Raw genomic sequence first — 18,965 nt, forward strand, 5'->3', positions numbered from 1 at the left:
CCATGTCTCCTGCATTGGCAGGCGGATTCTTGACCACTGCACCACCAGGGACGTCCCTCCGTAACATTTTAAAATTCAGGTAGGGAGTGATGAGTCAGAGAGAAGAAAGGGTTTCAAGGAGAGATTGGCTTTAGTAGGATGTTAGGGATTTTCCTGCCTTCTTCCACATTTCCCCAATGGTTAGTTGGTGTGAATTCTTTATAAATATTTACTAAACATAGATACTTAACAATGCAGATGCCTCATTAAGAGAACCCTGTGATTCATCAAAGTCTCAATGAAAGTCTTACAGCAAAAGAAAATGTTAAAAACCCTTTCTGTTTTGACTCTGGAAGGATTGAGGGGACAGGGGAAGGAGTGAGGAAAGCAGGAGGCCTGTGGATCCCCAGAGTGGTAGAAACAGTCATTGGTAGTTTAGGGATCAGAAGACATACCTTTTCAAAAAGCTGTGGAGAGTGCTTTTGAGGCTCCAGTGCAGTAAGTTAATTTGAGGCATTTTGTAAAAGAGTAGAGTGTTAGTTTTTGTCCAAGGTCACATCAGTGAGTGGCTGGTGGAGTCAGGGATGGGGCTGGATGAGCCGCAGTCACCTCCCCGTGGACACGTTTCCATTTCCTACGTTGGGTGCCTGCTGCTGCCTCGCCCTACCTCGGTTTCTGAAACAGCTAGCATGGCAAGGAAAGTAATTGTTCTGGGCAAAGGGGATTTCCAGGTATCAAAAAAAAGTCAACAATTTAACACTTTCAATGAAATGTTTTTCATGTATTTTACATCTTCCCAATCTCGGTGACTTTTATCTTTTAACTAAGTCCTGAGCTCATCATTGGAAGCATCATTTGTTGTATTATACCAGGGATGCTTGGAGTTCCTGAGGTAGGAGGGAGAAAGGGTGTCCCTTTCATGAATATTCTAGAGTAGTTGGTTTTTTTCCATCCTTTTCCCAGATAGTCTATCTCCATTGTTCCTTATCTCTGTCTCACGAATCTGCATCTCTCCACATGCTTTTTCACTCGGTTTCTTCCCCCTTCCTCCCTTTTAACTCTTACTGCTGCTGAGCTTGTATTTGGGACTTGGCTTTTATAACCGTCAGGGCCAGTGTGATCGTTTTCCCTCTTTCTTGGTTAGGGTACACACTGGATACAACTTTGTGGATTGGAAAGTGTTTAATGTGAGTCATTACTTGAGAAAATGCTAGTGTATACAAATCCAGCTTCCACAGCCGAATGAGGAAAGTTCTTCTTCATAGAAAAATTCTAGCTAATAAATGTGGAAAGAATGATAGAATTAGAAGTCATTATTTTATTATTTTACTGAAGTAGTAGATCATCAATTGATACTAAAATGGTGAAAAGTTGGTGGGACACTTTAAAATGGAGGGGTCAGGCTGACTCCCTTAAATCCACTGATTAATAGTAACAAATACGACAACTCGGGTTGGCAAACTTTTTCTGTAAAGGGCTAGATAGTAAATATCTTGGGCTTTGCAGGCCATACGGTCTCTGTAGTTGTAGTGGGAAAGCAGTCATAGACAATACAGAAATGAATGAGCATGCCTGTGTTCCAATAAAACTTTGCTTACAGAAACACACACTGGGTCAGATTTGGCATGTGAGCTGTCGTTTGCTGACCTCTGTTATAATAGGAAGTATATAGCACCACCTGTGAAGTAGTCTTGTCCAAAAGAATCAAACCTGTGTCAGATCAGAGCTCCAGTCCTAATTACACTTCTTTAGAAAATACAGGGAATAAAGGAACAAGTTAAGTGACATGCAAAATCCAAACTGTGGGACATTCTGTAGGGTGAATAATCTGGTTTCTCAAGTAAATCAATGCACGGAAAAAGGAATGAAAGGGGCCCTTATAGGGAGAAAAAAAGAATCAAATATAATATGTGGAGTTTAAGTCCCTTGTTGAAGCAAACCAATTATGTAGTATGTCTTGCAATATCAGGGAAATTTGAATATTAGATGATTTTAAGGAACTACTCTTATTTCTGTTAGATGTAACATTGGCATGGTAGTTGCTTCTCAGCAATGAATACTGAAGTATGTATAGGTGAAATGACATGATGCCTGTGATTGACTTTAAAATACTTTCATTAACAAATATATGTAGTGGATGGGTGGAGAGTAGCAAAATGTCGATGATGGTTGAAACTGGGTGACAGATACATGGGGGTTTATTATATGCATCTCTTTACATTTTATGTTTTAAAACTTTCATATTAAGTTAAAATAAAGTTGAATGTACCCCCAAAAGTGTATGTGTTGATGGTGGGAGGTTGCGGATGGGTGGGTGGGGAGGTAGTTGCATAGAAAAAGAAGGAAGAACTGAATGAAAATATATTTTTGCATATTAGAAGAATTTTTGTTTTTATTGCTGGTTATATTCATTTTAGTAGTAGTACTTCCTTTATTTTCTCAGTTGAAGTTCCTTCTGCCACTTGAAAATAGAGTTCTTATCTCACATTCTGATTTCAAATAGAGTCCTTGATTACATGTGCCACTGGTATTCATTATGCCAGTTAGAGATTGTTCAGAAAAGGTAATTGAATTACTTTACTAAACTGCTTTGTGATTGCGTGGTTGAAGACCTTGATTGGATCTTAGGTAGCGAGTTTGCCAGCTGATTTGACAAACCTTTTATTTTGAAATTATTAATAGGGAAAAACAAATAGAGGAAAAAACCCCAGATGACAAGCATTTGTATTTTTAAAAATGACTGAAGTGGGAAGCAAGTCACATAATTAGTTTGAGATGCAGAGCAGCGAATCAGAACAAATAGCTGCTTCCAGAGGCAAATCAGTGGAATGGGAAAATGCATCACCATAACCCACATTTTTTTATACCAAGAGATTTGCAGTTGACTCTCCGGGTGACTCATTCCTATGCTGGGAGGGTGAGGTAATGCTCTTCTGAGGGGTGATGTCATCTCTCTACCTGAACTGCAGGCATATATCTCTTCTTGTGGCTCTCAAGGAAAACACACCATCTGCTTTCACAGATGCAGCCTGAAAGACTTCACAGCGATTGGTGCAGAGGTTAGCAGCCGTGGGTATGAGTCATAAGCAGCCAATTAGTGAAGAGCAGCTATTTAAAAGTGAACTTTAAAATCACAGTCCAGCAATATGGCATGATTGAGTATTGAATCATAATGCTTTTCTGTTTTGGGTTTTGCACTCTTCTTTTAAAATAAGGCAGTTTTTCTCAACATGGTCAATCACGTGAAATCTTCTAGGTTGCTTAAGCCATATTTTTAATTGCAAATAAGTTTGCTTTCTTTTACATTTGGAAGCAATGATGAATTTTAGCTCCTATTTGTTTGATGGATTTTCCGGTTTGTTTTTTTGTTGGGGGGATTGGGGGCGGTTGCACTTAGAAGCCATTGTGTTCCCTAAGGACCTGCTACTTCTTTAGGGGAAAAGAAGTTGTTTAATGGAAAAGGAAACAAGTAAAAATAAATGTTATTTGTTTACTAGAGACCCACTAACCCCTCTTCCTCTTTCTTGTAGTGACACACACCTGCTCTCCCTATTTGTACTCAACCAGTAGTACTGTTGACATTACCAGACAATACCTATTTTTTAATTTTATCACAATTTGAATTTATTGTTCTAGTAAATGGAATAGAGAATGCCTAACATAATATGGGAGGTAGAGAACAGTAAACACTTGATTTTCTAACTGATATGTAACTTAAAATGGGAGATCACATTGGCTAAATACTACAAATACTGTTACTGTAGGGTATATAAACGATGACCTACATCTGTTCTTAATGACAGCCTCAAGTTGGACATTCTACAAAAGATAAAAATAAAAAGTTTTAATTTTTGAAAACATAATCTTTTATTTGTTGTTATCAAGAAATATAAGAAAGCAAAGAATAAAATAGTAATGTTAGAATTCTAAGATAATATGAGGTGGTATACATATGTATGTATGGTATACATACATACTGATGTCATTTGAGAGCTTACTAAAAATCAAATGTTTTTTTAATAAAAGTAGTAGTTGGAGATCTTTAAATATCCAGAATTATGATGAGCCTTCAGTTTAATGGTCTAGCCTTCTGAGTTTAGTTACAGAGCCCCTTCAAGGCTCTTGAGTATCTTTCTTTTCTTTTTAACCTCTTATTTGTAAATAATTTCACACTACAAAAAGTTGCACTCTTTTTGGTATGAAAAAAACCCAACCCTTATATACCCAGATTTTTTTTTTTTTTTTTTTTTTTGCTGTACGCGGGCCTCTCACTGTTGTGGCCTCTCCCGTTGCGGAGCACAGGCTCCGGATGCGCAGGCCCAGCGGCCATGGCTCACGGGACCAGCCGCTCCGCGGCTATGGGATCCTCCCAGACCGGGGCACGAACCCGCGTCCCCTGCATTGGCAGGCGGACTCTCAACCACTGCGCCACCAGGGAAGCCCTATATACCCAGATTTATCTGCTCAAAACGTGTTTGCTTTGTCATTTGAGTTGTGTCTCTCTCTTATCTCCAGATCCCCCATACATACTCTTTTTTTCTTGAAACATCTAAAGATAAATATCCATTGTAGCCCTTTACTCCTGAATGCTTCAGTGTGCATTTCCTAATAGAAATAGGAAATTTCTCTATTCTCTTACATAATCACAGTACAGTTATCAGCTTCATAAATTTTTTTTTTTTTTTTTTTTGCGGTACGCGGGCCTCTCACTGTTGTGGCCTCTCCTGTTGCAGAGCACAGGCTCCAGATGCACAGGCCCAGCGGCCATGGCTCACGGGCCCAGCCGCTTCGCAGCATGTGGGATCTTCCCGGACTGGGGCACGAACCCGTGTCCCCTGCATCGGCAGGCGGACTCTCAACCACTGCGCCACCAGGGAAGCCCTGCTTCATAAATTTATATGGACACTTTACCGTCCGTATTCCAGTTTCATCAGTTGACCTAAATAATGTCTTTTATAGCGTTCTCCACTCCCAGTACAGCATCTAGTCTAGGGTCAGGTAATACATTTACTTGTTACATTAACCTCTTTTAATCTGGATTTTTTTCCCCACAGACTTTATCTTGTATGACGTTGACATTTTTTTTTAACATCTTTATTGGAGTATAATTGCTTTACAATGCTGTGTTAGTTTCTGCTGTATAACAAAGTGAATCAGCTATATGTATATGTATATATATCCCCATATCCCCTCCCTCTTGAGCCTCCCTCCCACCCTCCCTATCCCACCCCTCTAGGTCGTCACAAAGCACCGAGCTGATATGCCTGTGCTATGTGGCTGCTTCCCACTAGCTATCTATTTTACATTTAGTAGTGTATATAGGGACATGGACATTTTTGAAGAATATAGTCTCTCTTATCTTTTACTGATATTTAAAAAAAATAGAACTTTCCTCATTTTGTGCTTGTCTGATGTTTCCCGGTGATTAGATCCAGGCTGTGTATGCTTGGCTCAGAACGCTGCATGGCTGGTGTTGCATTCTCTCTCAGGGTGTCATGTCTGTCACTCATTTGATCATCCAGTCAAGGTATTGTCTGAATTCTCCAGAATTCTCCACTATATAATGACTGCTTCTGTTTTGTTTTTCTTAACTTTTTGTAACTAATAAGCAGTCTGTGGGAAGATACTTTTTTTTTTTTTTTTGCGGTACGCGGGCCTCTCACTGTCGTGGCCTCTCCCGTTGCGGAGCACAGGCTCTGGACGCGCAGGCTCAGTGGCCATGGCCCACGGGCCCAGCCGCTCCGTGGCATGTGGGATCTTCCTGGACCGGGGCACGAACCCGCGTCCCCTGCATCGGCAGGCGGACTCTCAACCACTGCGCCACCAGGGAAGCCCTGTGGGAAGATACTTTAAGACAGTGCAGATATCCTGCTCCTTATCCAAACTTTCACCCAGATTTAACACCGTGGCTGATTTCTGCCTGTTGCAGTCTTTACTGTGATGTCTGCAAGATGCTAATTTTTCCAACTCCAGTCCTCCCTTCATATTTACCAGTAGACATTTGGCATTTCATTGCAGTAAAAGCCCTCTCTTCTCCCCCATATGTTGTTTATTTTATCTGTTTGTTTTCAGTGCGGATGCATAAATTCCTTATTTTGTTTTCAATGTTTTATAATTCAGTACTTAATCATTCTGGTGCTTAAATTCCAGATGTGGTCAGTGACATGTTTCCATCTTTTTTTGTGCATATCTTTACTTTTTAGACTAATAAGATGTTAAAGGCTCATCTTGTACCTGCCCTGCCCCAGCCCTGGAGGCAGCCGATTCTCTCAGGAGCCTTTGTTCTTTCGGTGGGGAATGGAATTAGATAACAAAATCTGGGCACTAGGTTTGAGTGCATTACTTTTACAGCCACTGAATAAACATAAATGTATACACATTAGTATACCTGATAAATATTAGAGGTACAATAAACAATTTTTGAGACTGTAATGGTGTCTCAGTTTACAGTTTCAGCAAAAAGTGCAGTATTAAGACTTTTGTCAGCGAACTTACGCTGCTACAATTTTCTTGGATTTCACAGCAAAAACATAAGTGATGCTAGCTTGAAGGCCAGATGGGGTTTCAGTGGGCAGGGTTGGTACAGGAGGATGTTCCAGGGAGAAGAAATGACATTGACAATGACATAACTGAACAATAACAGTAAAAACATTAAACATCCTGCTTAAGTAATGACACCTGATTTCCACCCACGTGGGGAAAAGTGAAAGACAACAAGGAAAAGGTTGTTTGAGGTCACGTTTAGAGGACTTTGAATGTATGTCAGAGTTAGGAATTGGGGTCTTTAGTAAGAAGATAATGGAGAGCTGTCGAGGATTTTTGAATAGTGTCATAACAAGCTTAACTCTGATTCAGGGATTAATCTAGAAGATATGCAGAGATTAGATTGAGGGAATTTCCAGTTAAGAACTGTAAAGAGGCTGTTATAATAGTTCAGGCAGGAGATACGAGGATTTGAACTACAAAATGAAGGGAAGAAGTGGATTAGAGCCGTGTTTTTCAACCTGTCTTCTAGAACCCCAGGGGTGTGGGGCACAGCTGGGGTGGGGGGGGAGGGATATATTAGCTGAGCATCAATGGAGAACACTTTGTGACTGAAAAGGATCTCTTTAAAATATCCCCGTAAGTATCCCTTTAAAGAAAGGAATTCTGCTGCTTAAGGAACAAAGAAGTCCATAGAGAAATTTTGTTTAAAAAAGCAAATCGACATTTGTCTGGAGGTTTTCTGGTTTTTAAACTCCTGCTTCTTTCATAGTCTTTTTTTCCAGATTTTTGAGCCTTGACGATCAGGAAAATAATCGTGTCATTAGCTGAAATAAGTCAAGTTGTGTCTGTTTTGTTTTTTTGTGTTTTTTTGGCGCGCTGTGTGGCTTGCGGGATCTTAGTTCCTCGACCAGGGATTGAACCCGGGCCACCGCAGTGACAGTGCCGAGCCCTAACCACTGGATCACTAGGGAATTCCCGAGTTGTGTCTGTTTTGAAATGCCAGAAGGCCAGTGTCACAAATTCATGTACTAATTTAACTCTCAAGAAACAAGATTTTCTTGGCCAAAATCTTTAGAGTCATCCTGAGCACTTTTCTTCCGCTCATTCCGTACAGGGAATCCACCATGAAATCCTGTTGGCTTTACCTTCCAGTTATATCCCAAATCTAACCGCAGGCAACAGCTGCACTGTAGCCCACCACCAGCACCACCATTATCATCTCCGGCCTTCTGCTTGCTCTCCCCACCTCCATCCTTGCCTCTACAACCTGTTCCCTTTCCTCCTCACAGTGCACTTCCCCCTTAAGGCCTTTGCAAAGGCTGTTCCGCAGGTATCAGCAGGGTTAACGCTTATGTTTAGATTTAGCTAAAATACTACTTTCTCAATGGGGCCTACCCTGAACTTAGCCGTTACTGACAAGTCCTGTCCCCTCCCATGCACACATTTATCCATTCCCCCTTTATCTTGTTCTATTTTTTTCACTATGGCATTTAACACCCAACGTACTCAGTAATTATTTATTACGTTGTTTATCTCCCGATTCCAGAGTTTGAGCTCCACAATGGCAGGGTTTGTTTTGTTTTTTTAATTTGTTTTGCTCCCTGGTGTATCCTCAGCAACAGAATAGTCCCTAGCATGTAGTAGGCCCTCAGTTAACACTGATAAAAGAAGGAAGGACAGCTAAGAGCATGAAATCAGTAAGCTTGGTTACCAGGCTTCTAGCTCATAGCAGATCTGAGAAAGTGAATAAAAGAAAGAATGGGATGCTGCGTAAATCAACCTGTGTTCCTTGGATCTGAACCTATGATGGTAATTGGCCTGGATACAATAGACTTGGAAAGTGCTGCATAAACTCTCCCTTTACTAGAAAATCATATTATATGTTAACATAGTAATCACTGTAAGAACTCCCACAGTAACCTCTTCTTTTTTTTTTTTTTTTTGGTACACGGGCCTCTCACTGTTGTGGCCTCTCCCGTTGCGGAGCACAGGCTCCGGACGCGCAGGCTCAGCGGCCATGGCTCACGGGCCCAGCCGCTCCGCGGCATGTGGGATCCTCCCGGACCGGGGCACAAACCCGCGTCCCCTGCATCGGCAGGCGGACTCTCAACCACTGCGCCACCAGGGAAGCCCAGTAGTAACCTCTTCTTGAACTCACTTGGTCACAGAACTCTCCTTAGTAATTCCCTTATTGTTATGGAACACGCTTGGCTCGTGGCAAACAGAGTTCGAGGAAAACCAGACTGGAGTGTACCTGTGGGTCCCAGGAGAGATGGGTGGTTCTTTTAAGTTGCTTTTGGTGGATGAACTGTGCCATTTCGTATGCTGCTCAAGAGGCCTGAGTACCTCCAGTGAGAGACTACGGCTTTTAGTTCCTACTCTTACAGTTCAGATCCTTTTATTAATTTATTTTTTAAGATTTATTTTATTGAAGTATAGTTGATTTACAATGTTGTGTTAATTTCTACTATACAGCCAAGTGATTCAGTTATACATATATATATTCTTTTTCATATTCTCTTCCACTGTGGTTTATCACAGGATATTGAATATAGTTCCCTGTGTTATACAGTGGGACCTTGTTGTTTATCCATCCTATATATACTAGTTTGCATTTGCTAATTCCAAACTCCCAAAACCATTCCTCCCCACCCACTCTCCCCCTTGGCAACCACAAGTCTATTCTCTATGTCTGTGAGTCTGTTTCTGTTTCTTAGATAAGTTCATTTGTGTCGTGTTTTCGATTCCACATATAAGCGATATTATATGATATTTGTCTTTCTCTTTCTGTCTTACTTTGCTTAGTATGATAATCTCTAGTATGGCAGTATTTCATTCTTTTTATGGCTGAGTAGTATTCTGTTGTTTACATGACCCACATCTTTTTTATCCATTCATAAAATCCTTTTAAAAGTTAGCTTTTTATTTTAGGTATTTGGGAATAAGATGATCATTCCTTCCCTGGATGGAGACCTCTTCCAGTGGGACCGGGACCGTGAGAGCATGGAAACAGTTCCGTTTACAGTTGAATCGCTTCTTGAATCTTCTTATAAATTTGGAGATGATGTTGTCTTGGTTGGAGGAAAGTCTCTCACTACATATGGACTCAGTGCATATAGTGGAAAGGTGAGTAAAAATGTTCAGTTTGTTTGGGGAGAAATCAAAATAAATAGGAATAGAAGAGATAATTTCTTAAACTATACTATTACTGCTTGAGCTTTGTAATAATTTTCCCCTGAAGATATCATTTCTTTTGATAAAAGAACTGTGAAGTAGAAAGGGGGAATATTATTAAGAGAAACTAAATTTATCCAAGATAACAGAATGAACAGCAGAGCCAGGAATAGCAGGGGGAAGAGAATGAATAACTGTGGTCTACTGTATGTCAGGTGCATTCTTCATGCCTTATTTTGAAATCATCACAATATTTCTAATGGTTACATTTTACAATTTTCATATGGATAGATGAGGAACCCTCCAAAGAATAATAATAACCCTGATGATAAGACTAATTGCTACTACTTATTTCTCTACTTATTTGAGCCTATCGTAAGACGGTGCAAGAGGCAAGTTTGTACTCATTTTACAGATGAGAAAACCAAGACTTTCAAAAGTTCAGAAACTTCAAGGTCAGATTTGACTTAGATCTGTGTGAAGAAAAAGTCATACTGTTAATGACCTAGACTTTCTCCATTATTAGCTCTTAGGAGGTGATCTGCTTCTAAGATTGGGTCTTAAAACTCCATTATGGGGAATAACTAATTAAAACCATGCCTTTTGGAAAGGTAAAAATCTCCTTTTAACCCCTTAATACGTTGATACTTGAATATTTGTATATAGACTTAAGACGAAAATAAGGAAGAATAGAAAAAAGATCCTTGGCCCTCAAGTTTTTCAAACTTTAAGGATCCCTTGTCTGAGTGTTAGGCCCGTAGGCCCTTTGCAAGCTTCTCTGCCCTCTCCAGCCACCTGCATGTGTATTGTATTGAGGCGGCCTTGTGATCCTTTGTTTCCTTCAGTATTCTCATCTGTAAAACAATGGGATTGAACCCCGTCACCTGGGTCTCTGATTTGATGTGCTGCTCCAAAATTCTGGTATTCTAGCAGGTATGCTTCTTTCTGTGAGGATTTGGTCACATCATTCCAAAGAATCTTCCTTTTCCTTTGAGTGAAGTTTTCAAAGCAGTACTTGAAAATACTGCAGCTGTTAGAAAAGTTTCAGATTTTTAAAAACTAAATATTTCCGTCATATGGAAATTCTGAGGTGTTTTTTTTTAATTCACCTAGAATTTTATTAATGATATTATTACTAAGAGATCACAACTAGTTATCCATTTCTTCCATGGAAATGCTCAAAGTAAGACTTATTCCCCGAAATAAATATTCATTGGTACTTTTATGGTTCTAAATGTTTCATTTTTAGGAGTTGGTGGTAATCTAGCTGTTGCTTTTTTTTCTTTTTCAGGTTATTTATTTTAAAAAATTTCTTTGCAGTACAGTTGATTTACAATGTTTTGTTAGTTTCTGGTGTACAGCAAAGTGAATCAGTGATATATACACATATATCCACTCTTTTTTAGATTCTTTTCCCACATAGACCATTACAGAGTATTGAGTGGCGTTCCCTGTGCTATATAGTATAGCTGTTGCTTCCTTTTTTTTTTTAACAGAAAAAAACTGTGTATTTTTTATTTTATTTATTTATTTATTTATTTTTGGCTGTGTTGGGTCTTTGTTGCTTGCTGCACGTGGGCTTTCTCTAGTTGCAGCGAGCGGGGGCTGCTCTTTGTTGCAGTGTGCCAGCTTCTCATTGCGGTGGCTTCTCTTGTTGTGGAGCACGGGCTCTAGGCACGTGGGCTTCAGTAGTTGCAGCACGCAGGCTCAGTAGTTGTGGCTCGCGGGCTCTAGAGCACGGGCTCAGTAGTTGTGGCTCACGGGCTTAGTTGCTCTGCGGCAAGTGGGATCTTCCTGGACCAGGGCTCCAACCCGTGTCCCCTGCATTGGCAGGTGGATTCTTAACCACTGAGCCACCAGGGAAGCCCCCTAGCTGTTGCTTCTTAATGCTTGGCTACTTTTTACACATTTCCTCAATTTCCTTTTACTTTTTATAAAACTGTTGAGAGTCTTTTACTGTCTCTGATCTCCTGTGACTTGTTCTCTTTACTAATTTTACATCTGTCTTTTCAGGTGAGGTACATCTGTTCAGCTTTGGGTTGTCGCCAATGGGATAATGATGAAATGGAACAAGAAGAAGATATCCTGCTTCTGCAGCGCACCCAGAAAACCGTTAGAGCCGTCGGCCCTCGTAGTGGCAGTGAGAAGTGTGTATTCAGATAATGTTGCTGTTGGTGTTTAGAAGTACAAGACCAGAATTCATCAGCTTTTTTCTTTGTGGAGATTTTCTGAACTATTTTGTTTCCCCAAAAGCATACTACTCTTTTAAGAGAAATGAAGTCCCTAAATTTAAAACAGCTTCGTGATTATTAACAGATCCTGAAGTGAACTTCTCACCATGTGCTTCAGGATATGGTAACGAAGAGGAGTCCCATACAGTGACTCTATATTAGCTTAGTCTTAGGTTAATGATATTTTTCATAGCAATCTCACTGATCCAAGTTCTTTGCAGAATGCAGAAAACTCTTAAGACAAAGCTGATGTGCTTTGGGTCTGTTTGACCCTGCAGTTCTCTCTAGTAGGTAGTTTCATGGTTTGTGTGACCACCACCTCAATTATAAAATAATATTTTAGTGTATTTTCTTAAAGTGTTAAAGCCTAATTTATTTGGTCAAATACTGTTTTGTTTCCTTTTTCAAATAATGTAAATTTTTACATTTAAAGTAATGTGATTGAATTAGATATGCTGGTGGTAAATCTCATGCTTGACTTTTCAAAACCTAATATTTAAATTTTAAATTGCTGCGCAGTAAAGAGAATTTGAGATCCCATCTTTATCTTTTGAAAGTGAATCAGACTTTCAGATGTTGTCTAATCTGATGCAGTATAATTCAGTTTCCTTTCCTGAAAACTGTTTTCTCAAATTCAGTGAAGAATGTATTCTTTCTACATTCCCTGGACTTTGTATCTGCTGGTGACCCAACCTTCTTTATCCTGATGGGATTTTGTTTCCTTAAGTGTTTGAGTGCTTGCTGGGTGCTCAGCTGGCATAGGAGCATATGTTCAACTTAACAGAATTTGAGTTATCAGAATGGGAAGAGTCTGGCATCTAAGATCCATATTCCTTAAGTATCTATTTTTTAACAGATGTCGGAATTCTGGGGCCATTTTATATCTTAGTGTCAAGACCATTATAGTGTCAACAGATAAGTGATTTTCCTGTGTATTAGTTATAGAGGAAACATTGCTAATACCACTTTATGGATATGGACACTGAAACTCAGAAAAGGTTAAATGACTGGCCAGATCTCAGTCAGTAGAGATTTGAGATTGAAGCTGAGGTGGTATGACCTTCAGGCTTGGTATACTGGGTCACATTGCCTTTCGAGGCTGTATTTTCATAAAAATCTAAAATCAGTAGCTTTCGTCTTGTCTTTTGCATTGGTTTATTGGGATGTGTTCATTTCTCTGCACTTGAACAAAATGTGTCAGACTTTAATTAAGAAGTAAGGCAGACTGCAAGCTACCTTATTTTAGGGTGACTGATGTGTTTTGAGAAAATTACCCTGATTTAGAAATGTGAACATTTGTTAATTTCAAGAGAAAAATCTGTCCTGTAGCCGTTGTCAGGTCACAACTCTCAGAACCACTGTTTCTAAAGGGTCAGAACCAAGTTACGCCCTCTTGTGGCATAAATCAGCAAGCATGCTCCTTTCCAGAAGATTGTGTTGAGTTGTTCCTTTTCTCATCACCAAATTTTAGTGTTTGCTTCTTCACTCTAGAAGAGTTCTTAATTATTTGGTCCTTTATTTAAATGTAAATTTCTAAAACACACCTTTGTAAATTTAAGGTGGAATTTCAGTGTTGGCCACTTTGAACTTCGGTATATTCCAGACATGGAAACTAGAGCCGGATTTATTGAAAGCACCTTAAAGCCCAGTGGAAACAAAGAACAGTCTAAAATTATTTCAGACGTGGAAGAACAGGAAGCTGCCGTGATGGACACAGTGATAAAGGTCTCCGTTGCTGATTGGAAAGTTATGGCCTTTAGTAAGAAAGGAGGACATCTGGAGTGGGAATACCAGGTACCTAGAACCACTGAGAATTTATAAATATGTTTCTTTCCTTCTCACTTTGACCAAACATGTTGGGTAGAAGGAAGTGACTGCCATTTTGGATTTTCAGCTTGTTCTCTGTGCTCTAAGAAATTTGTGATTTTAGATGTGTTAGAATGACTATTAAGAAAAAGTCAAAAGGTTGGTGAAGATGTTGGTGAACAGTGTACAACAGTGTATCTTCGTGCAGTGTTGGCGAGAATGTAAATTGGCATAGATGTTATGGAAAACATCATGGAGTTTCCTCAGAATATTAAACAGAAATGAAGAGAATAGATCTTAAATGTTCTTAAAACACATACATACAAAATAACCGTGAGATGATGGATATATGAATTAGCCTGATTGTGCTGATTATTTCACAGTGTATACATATATCAAAATATCACACTGTACACCATAAATACATTTTTTATTCGTCAATTATACCTCAGTAAAGCTGGAAAAGTGAAAATTTGTAAAGAAATATGTGGTTTTAAAGGGTATTTCAGGAGTTGGGATACATAGAAATACTGCTTGAAATTGTTTAAAATTTCCTTTCCATTTTTGTTTAGTTTTGTACTCCCATTGCATCTGCCTGGTTGGTTAAGGATGGCAAAGTCATTCCCATCAGTCTTTTTGATGATACAAGTTACACCACTAATGACGGGGTTTTAGAGGATGAAGAAGACATCGTAGAAGCCGCCCGAGGAGCCACAGAAAACAGTGTTTACTTGGGTGAGTGGGTATCTCTTATCTAGCAGTAGTACATGTTGACATCTAGATTTTATTCCTACGTTGTCTCTCCCTACTTCAGGTGTGCCTGTAGTAGTTTCAATTCCTAAGTACATTCTCTGGCCTTAAGATTTGTACTTTGATCTCTATTCCTGCAATTTTCTTTCATTTATCCAATTCTGAAACTTTTAATTACTATAGCGGGTTCTTTTTCTCTGAGACCTATATTTGAAAGGCTTAAAAATGTTGCCATTACATAGCATGATTTCACATTACTTATGTATCTTCAGAGTCTAAAACTTTCTACATTTGTATTTGCATCTGTATCAGTTTGCTCCCCCTTAAAGGTATGTTTATTTTTTTCTGTGCATCTATACAACTTATCTGAAAAATTAAAACAAAATTCTGGTGTGCTGCTTGGCGGTTGAAAGCCTTCAATGTTCTACATTTTGAAAACCCTCAAATTTAATTATTTGAACTAGTTTTGTGGTCAGATACTTATAAAATTCTTTAAGCCCTGTCAATGCGCTACCCGCCCCTCAATCTCAGTGAAATGCAAGAATTTGAAATAACATATCACACGTGTTATGATAGTATTTAATTGAATTGTTAGCAGTATCTCTTGAATGATAGGTGTTTAGGTTTTCTTAAGGAAAAGGTTACCTCATCTAAGCTGTTACTTTCATAAGACTACAACGATTTCTTTTGTTTGAATTTTCCTACTGGAAGAGTTTTTCAGTAATTACCAAAAATTATATAGTGAGAAACACTGAAACTTGTGTGTAACTTTCCTCCCCTGTTGTTGTTGAATAACCTTTGGGTCAAATTTGAGTGCTTCAGGCATGATTCTTTGAAAAGAGCTGTGTAGCACATGAATAAATAACTGGAATTCATCTAATTTTATTAAATCAAAGTGAACCTTTTAAAAAAAAAGTCATCAGTGCTTGATTCTAAACCTAACTGACAGTGTTCTGGTTGATTCAGGAATGTACAGAGGCCAGCTGTATCTGCAGTCATCAGTCAGAATTTCAGAAAAGTTTCCTACGAGTCCCAAGGCCTTGGAATCTGTCAACAGTGAAAATGCAATTATTCCTTTGCCAACAATTAAATGGAAACCCTTAATTCGTAAGTGAATTATGAACTTTTATAAATGTTATTAAGATGTTCAGAGGCCTAATCATGGGCTTTGCCCTAGTTTTGAGTATCACAGAGATCACAACTATTATATACGCTGTATTTTCTGATAAACTGGGAAGGTATTTCAGACGTTAATGAATTTTAATTATCCTTTAGAACATGATTTCATTGAAACAGCAGCTACTTCTATAGAAATCAATGTCAGTAAAGTATTTCTCTAGACAGCTTAGAAAAACTCTTTAACCATTCTCTGACCACGCCTTGATATCATTTAGCTCTTAACATATTTATATTAAGAATATTTATGGGACTTCCCTGATGGCGCAGTGGTTAAGAATCTGCCTGCCAATTCAGGGGACACAGGTTTGAGCCCTGGTCCGGGAAGATCCCACATGCCATGGAGCAACTAAGCCCATGAGCCACAACTACTGAGCCCACGTGCCACAGCTATTAAAGCCTGTGCGCCTAGAGTCCATGCTCAGTAACAAGAGAAGCCACCACAATGAGAAGCTCGTGCACTGCAGTGAAGAGTAGCCCCCGCTCGCCGCAACTAGAGAAAGCCTGCACGCAGCAATGCAGACCAAAAGCAGCCTAAAATAAATAACTTTATTTTTAAAAAAAAAGAATATTTATGAAACATCTGGTTATCACATCATGTTCTTTGAGATACTCAAATTGAGTTGAATCCAAATGCTAAGCCATCTATTTCCTTCAGCCATCTTTCTGTACCTTGTGTATGTTTTTTAACACATATATCACATCATATTTTAATTGCTCGTTTAAATGACTCATCTCTCTACAAGACCGTGCTTTTCAAGGGAAAGAACGTTGGGCCGTTTTTTTGACTTACATATTTGAACTGAGCTGTGCTATTTGAATATCTTTGTTTTGGATGAATGGGGCACACACATTTTCATTAAAGTCATAACAGTTAAGATTTTACCGTTTTCTTTTAGATTCTCCTTCCAGAACTCCTGTCTTGGTGGGGTCTGATGAATTTGACAAATGTCTTAGTAATGATAAGTTTTCTCACGAAGAGTACAGTAATGGTGCACTTTCAATCTTGCAGTATCCATATGGTAAGTGTGATTCCACTTGGATTGAAAATGCTGTTTTTATTTTTCTGTTTATTTTAATTTATTAATTTGAAATTAATTAATAGAATTCAAATGCAAAGTAGCCAGTTGGAGGGCAGAAAATAAATATCTTGGGAGGCAGGTATTGTGAATGGTGGCCAAGGGTACAAGGCTTCAAAAGACAGATTGCCAGGGTTTTGCCACATGCTAGGCTGGGCACACCTAACTTACCTGTGTCTCTGTTTCTTCATCTGTAAAACAAAGGTATAGTAATCCTAATATCTATTTATTGGGTTGTGATAAGGTCTAAATGAGATAATGCACAGTCTTAATTAGCTCCATGCCTGGCAAATAATAGTGTTCAATAAGCATTAGTTCTTGTTATTAGCTCTTATTTAGTTATGAGCTTATATAATATAGTCTATATAATATCAGTCTGCATAACGAAGAAGATAGGTGTTTCCCATAGAGCTATGTGAAAATGCTATAAAATGGGGTTATTTTAATTTTGTTTTCAGACGAGGAAAATTAGTACAAAAGTCAAGAATAGGTGACATTTGACGTGAAACACATTCCTGTGTATTTAAAGTTAGGATATATTCAGTTATGAAAATTTTTTGAACAGTTGGATATAAAAAAGAAAATTGCTCAGATCTGCATTAGGCAAAAACATAGACTCCTCATCAGTTACCCTAGATGATAAAACTGGGAAATTACTGTAGAATTTAAATTGATTTAACGAAAATCAGAGAGCTCTGAACTACAGACAGCTGTCTATCTGATATTGATGAGAATACAAGGTAAAAGAGAATTGTGTAATCTGCCCATGTGGTATAAAATAGAAGGTGAAAAGGACAGGCTGCTTTCTAGGACAAATTCATTTTGACAGCCTGAAAGGAACCAGAGAGGCACGGTGGAGATGTTTTCCTCGTCATGGTAAAATTTTGATATTTTGTTGATGCTAAATGAAAGTAAAGTTTCAAATCCGCAAAGGAGGTTTGAGTACTATCTAATTTTTTTTTCTTTTTTGCATTTAAAGGATTGAATTATTAATGAGATAATGAACGGAGTATCCCTTAAGGGTTGTTTTTAGTCTTATTATTCAATAGAAAGATGTGCTAAAGAGGAGATGAAACTTTAGAAAAAGGAATTAGTGTTAAAAGTCATAGGAAATTAGATAATTTTTAGCAATTAAAGGTGGAACTATATTGGTTTATCTTTTTAAAAAAAACCACTTTTAATGTTTGTTGTTGAAGATAATGGTTATTACCTGCCATACTACAAGAGGGAAAGGAACAAACGGAGCACACAGATCACAGTCCGATTTCTCGACAACCCGAATTACAGCAAGAGTGTCCGCAAAAAGGATCCCGTGCTCCTCTTACACTGGTGGAAAGAAATAGTTGGAACCATTCTGTTTTGTATCGTAGCAACAACTTTCATTGTGCGCAGACTCTTCCATCCTCATCCTCACAGAGTAAGACATTTTTTAGAATCTCATCCTTTTCAAAGTGTTGGGACTATAGAAAACTTGGGGGGGGGTGTGCGCATGTGCGTGTGTGCATGTGAGGAGCAAGGGGTCCATTTCCTTAAGTTTTACCCTAAAATCATTGTTGCCCATACTCTTGCCTCCACGTCCTTGTCCCCTTCACTCCTCTACCCATTGCAGTCTGGCTCCACCCTGATCATGCCCTTTCCCTTTGACAAAGGAAATGCTGTTGTTTTATGTTCTTATAATACATTTATTTTTCTCAGTATTATTTATTCTTCAGTGTTTTATAGCCTAATATTGTTAGCTAACTTCCATTCAGCTTTGTACTGAGAGTGACTTTTTGTCTCCCCCACCTTATCAGCAAAGGAAAGAATCTGAAACTCAGTGTCAAACTGAAAATAAATACGATTCTGTCAGTGGAGAAGCGAATGACAGTAGCTGGAATGACATAAAAAATTCTGGATACGTATCACGGTATGAGTCTTTTCATAAAATGTATGTGTGCTGTAGTTTCTGATGCTAACTGTTCAAATCCAGGAAGAAATGGCCTTAGATACAGAGAACGAATGGATGGTTCGGAAGGGAGAGGGGGAGTGGTGGGTGACATAGATGAAGAATAGAATAGTTGTTCGTTCAACATCTGCTTCTAAACCTCCAGTTATACGATAAATCACAGGGATTGTAATATACAACATAAGGAATACGGTTAATAATATTGCAGTAACTTTCTGTGGGGACAGATGATGACTAGACTTGTCGTGGTGATCATTTCATAATGTATACAAATGTCAAATCATTATGTAGTACACCTGAAACTTACATAATACTGTATGCCGACTGTATTTCACTTAA

The 18,965-nt window shown here is 38.7% G+C and overlaps 1 protein-coding gene across 6 annotated transcripts in view; it reads left to right on the top strand.

The window, feature by feature from the left end:
- The window catches only part of EIF2AK3 (eukaryotic translation initiation factor 2 alpha kinase 3), a 101,485-nt gene that overhangs the window by 25,676 nt on the left and 56,844 nt on the right, over positions 1-18,965 (top strand). For all 6 annotated transcript variants that reach the window (XM_060309252.1, XM_060309250.2, XM_030837413.2 and 3 more), the window contains exons 3-10: positions 9,397-9,591; positions 11,653-11,786; positions 13,430-13,664; positions 14,249-14,411; positions 15,393-15,533; positions 16,502-16,624; positions 17,878-18,098; positions 18,475-18,587. In XM_060309252.1, coding sequence (XP_060165235.1) covers positions 9,397-9,591; positions 11,653-11,786; positions 13,430-13,664; positions 14,249-14,411; positions 15,393-15,533; positions 16,502-16,624; positions 17,878-18,098; positions 18,475-18,587 — 1,325 coding nt within the window. The remainder of the gene's footprint in view (positions 1-9,396; positions 9,592-11,652; positions 11,787-13,429; positions 13,665-14,248; positions 14,412-15,392; positions 15,534-16,501; positions 16,625-17,877; positions 18,099-18,474; positions 18,588-18,965) is intronic.

The sequence above is a fragment of the Globicephala melas genome, chromosome 12 (genome assembly GCF_963455315.2).
Source record: "Globicephala melas chromosome 12, mGloMel1.2, whole genome shotgun sequence".
NCBI lineage: Eukaryota > Metazoa > Chordata > Mammalia > Artiodactyla > Delphinidae > Globicephala > Globicephala melas.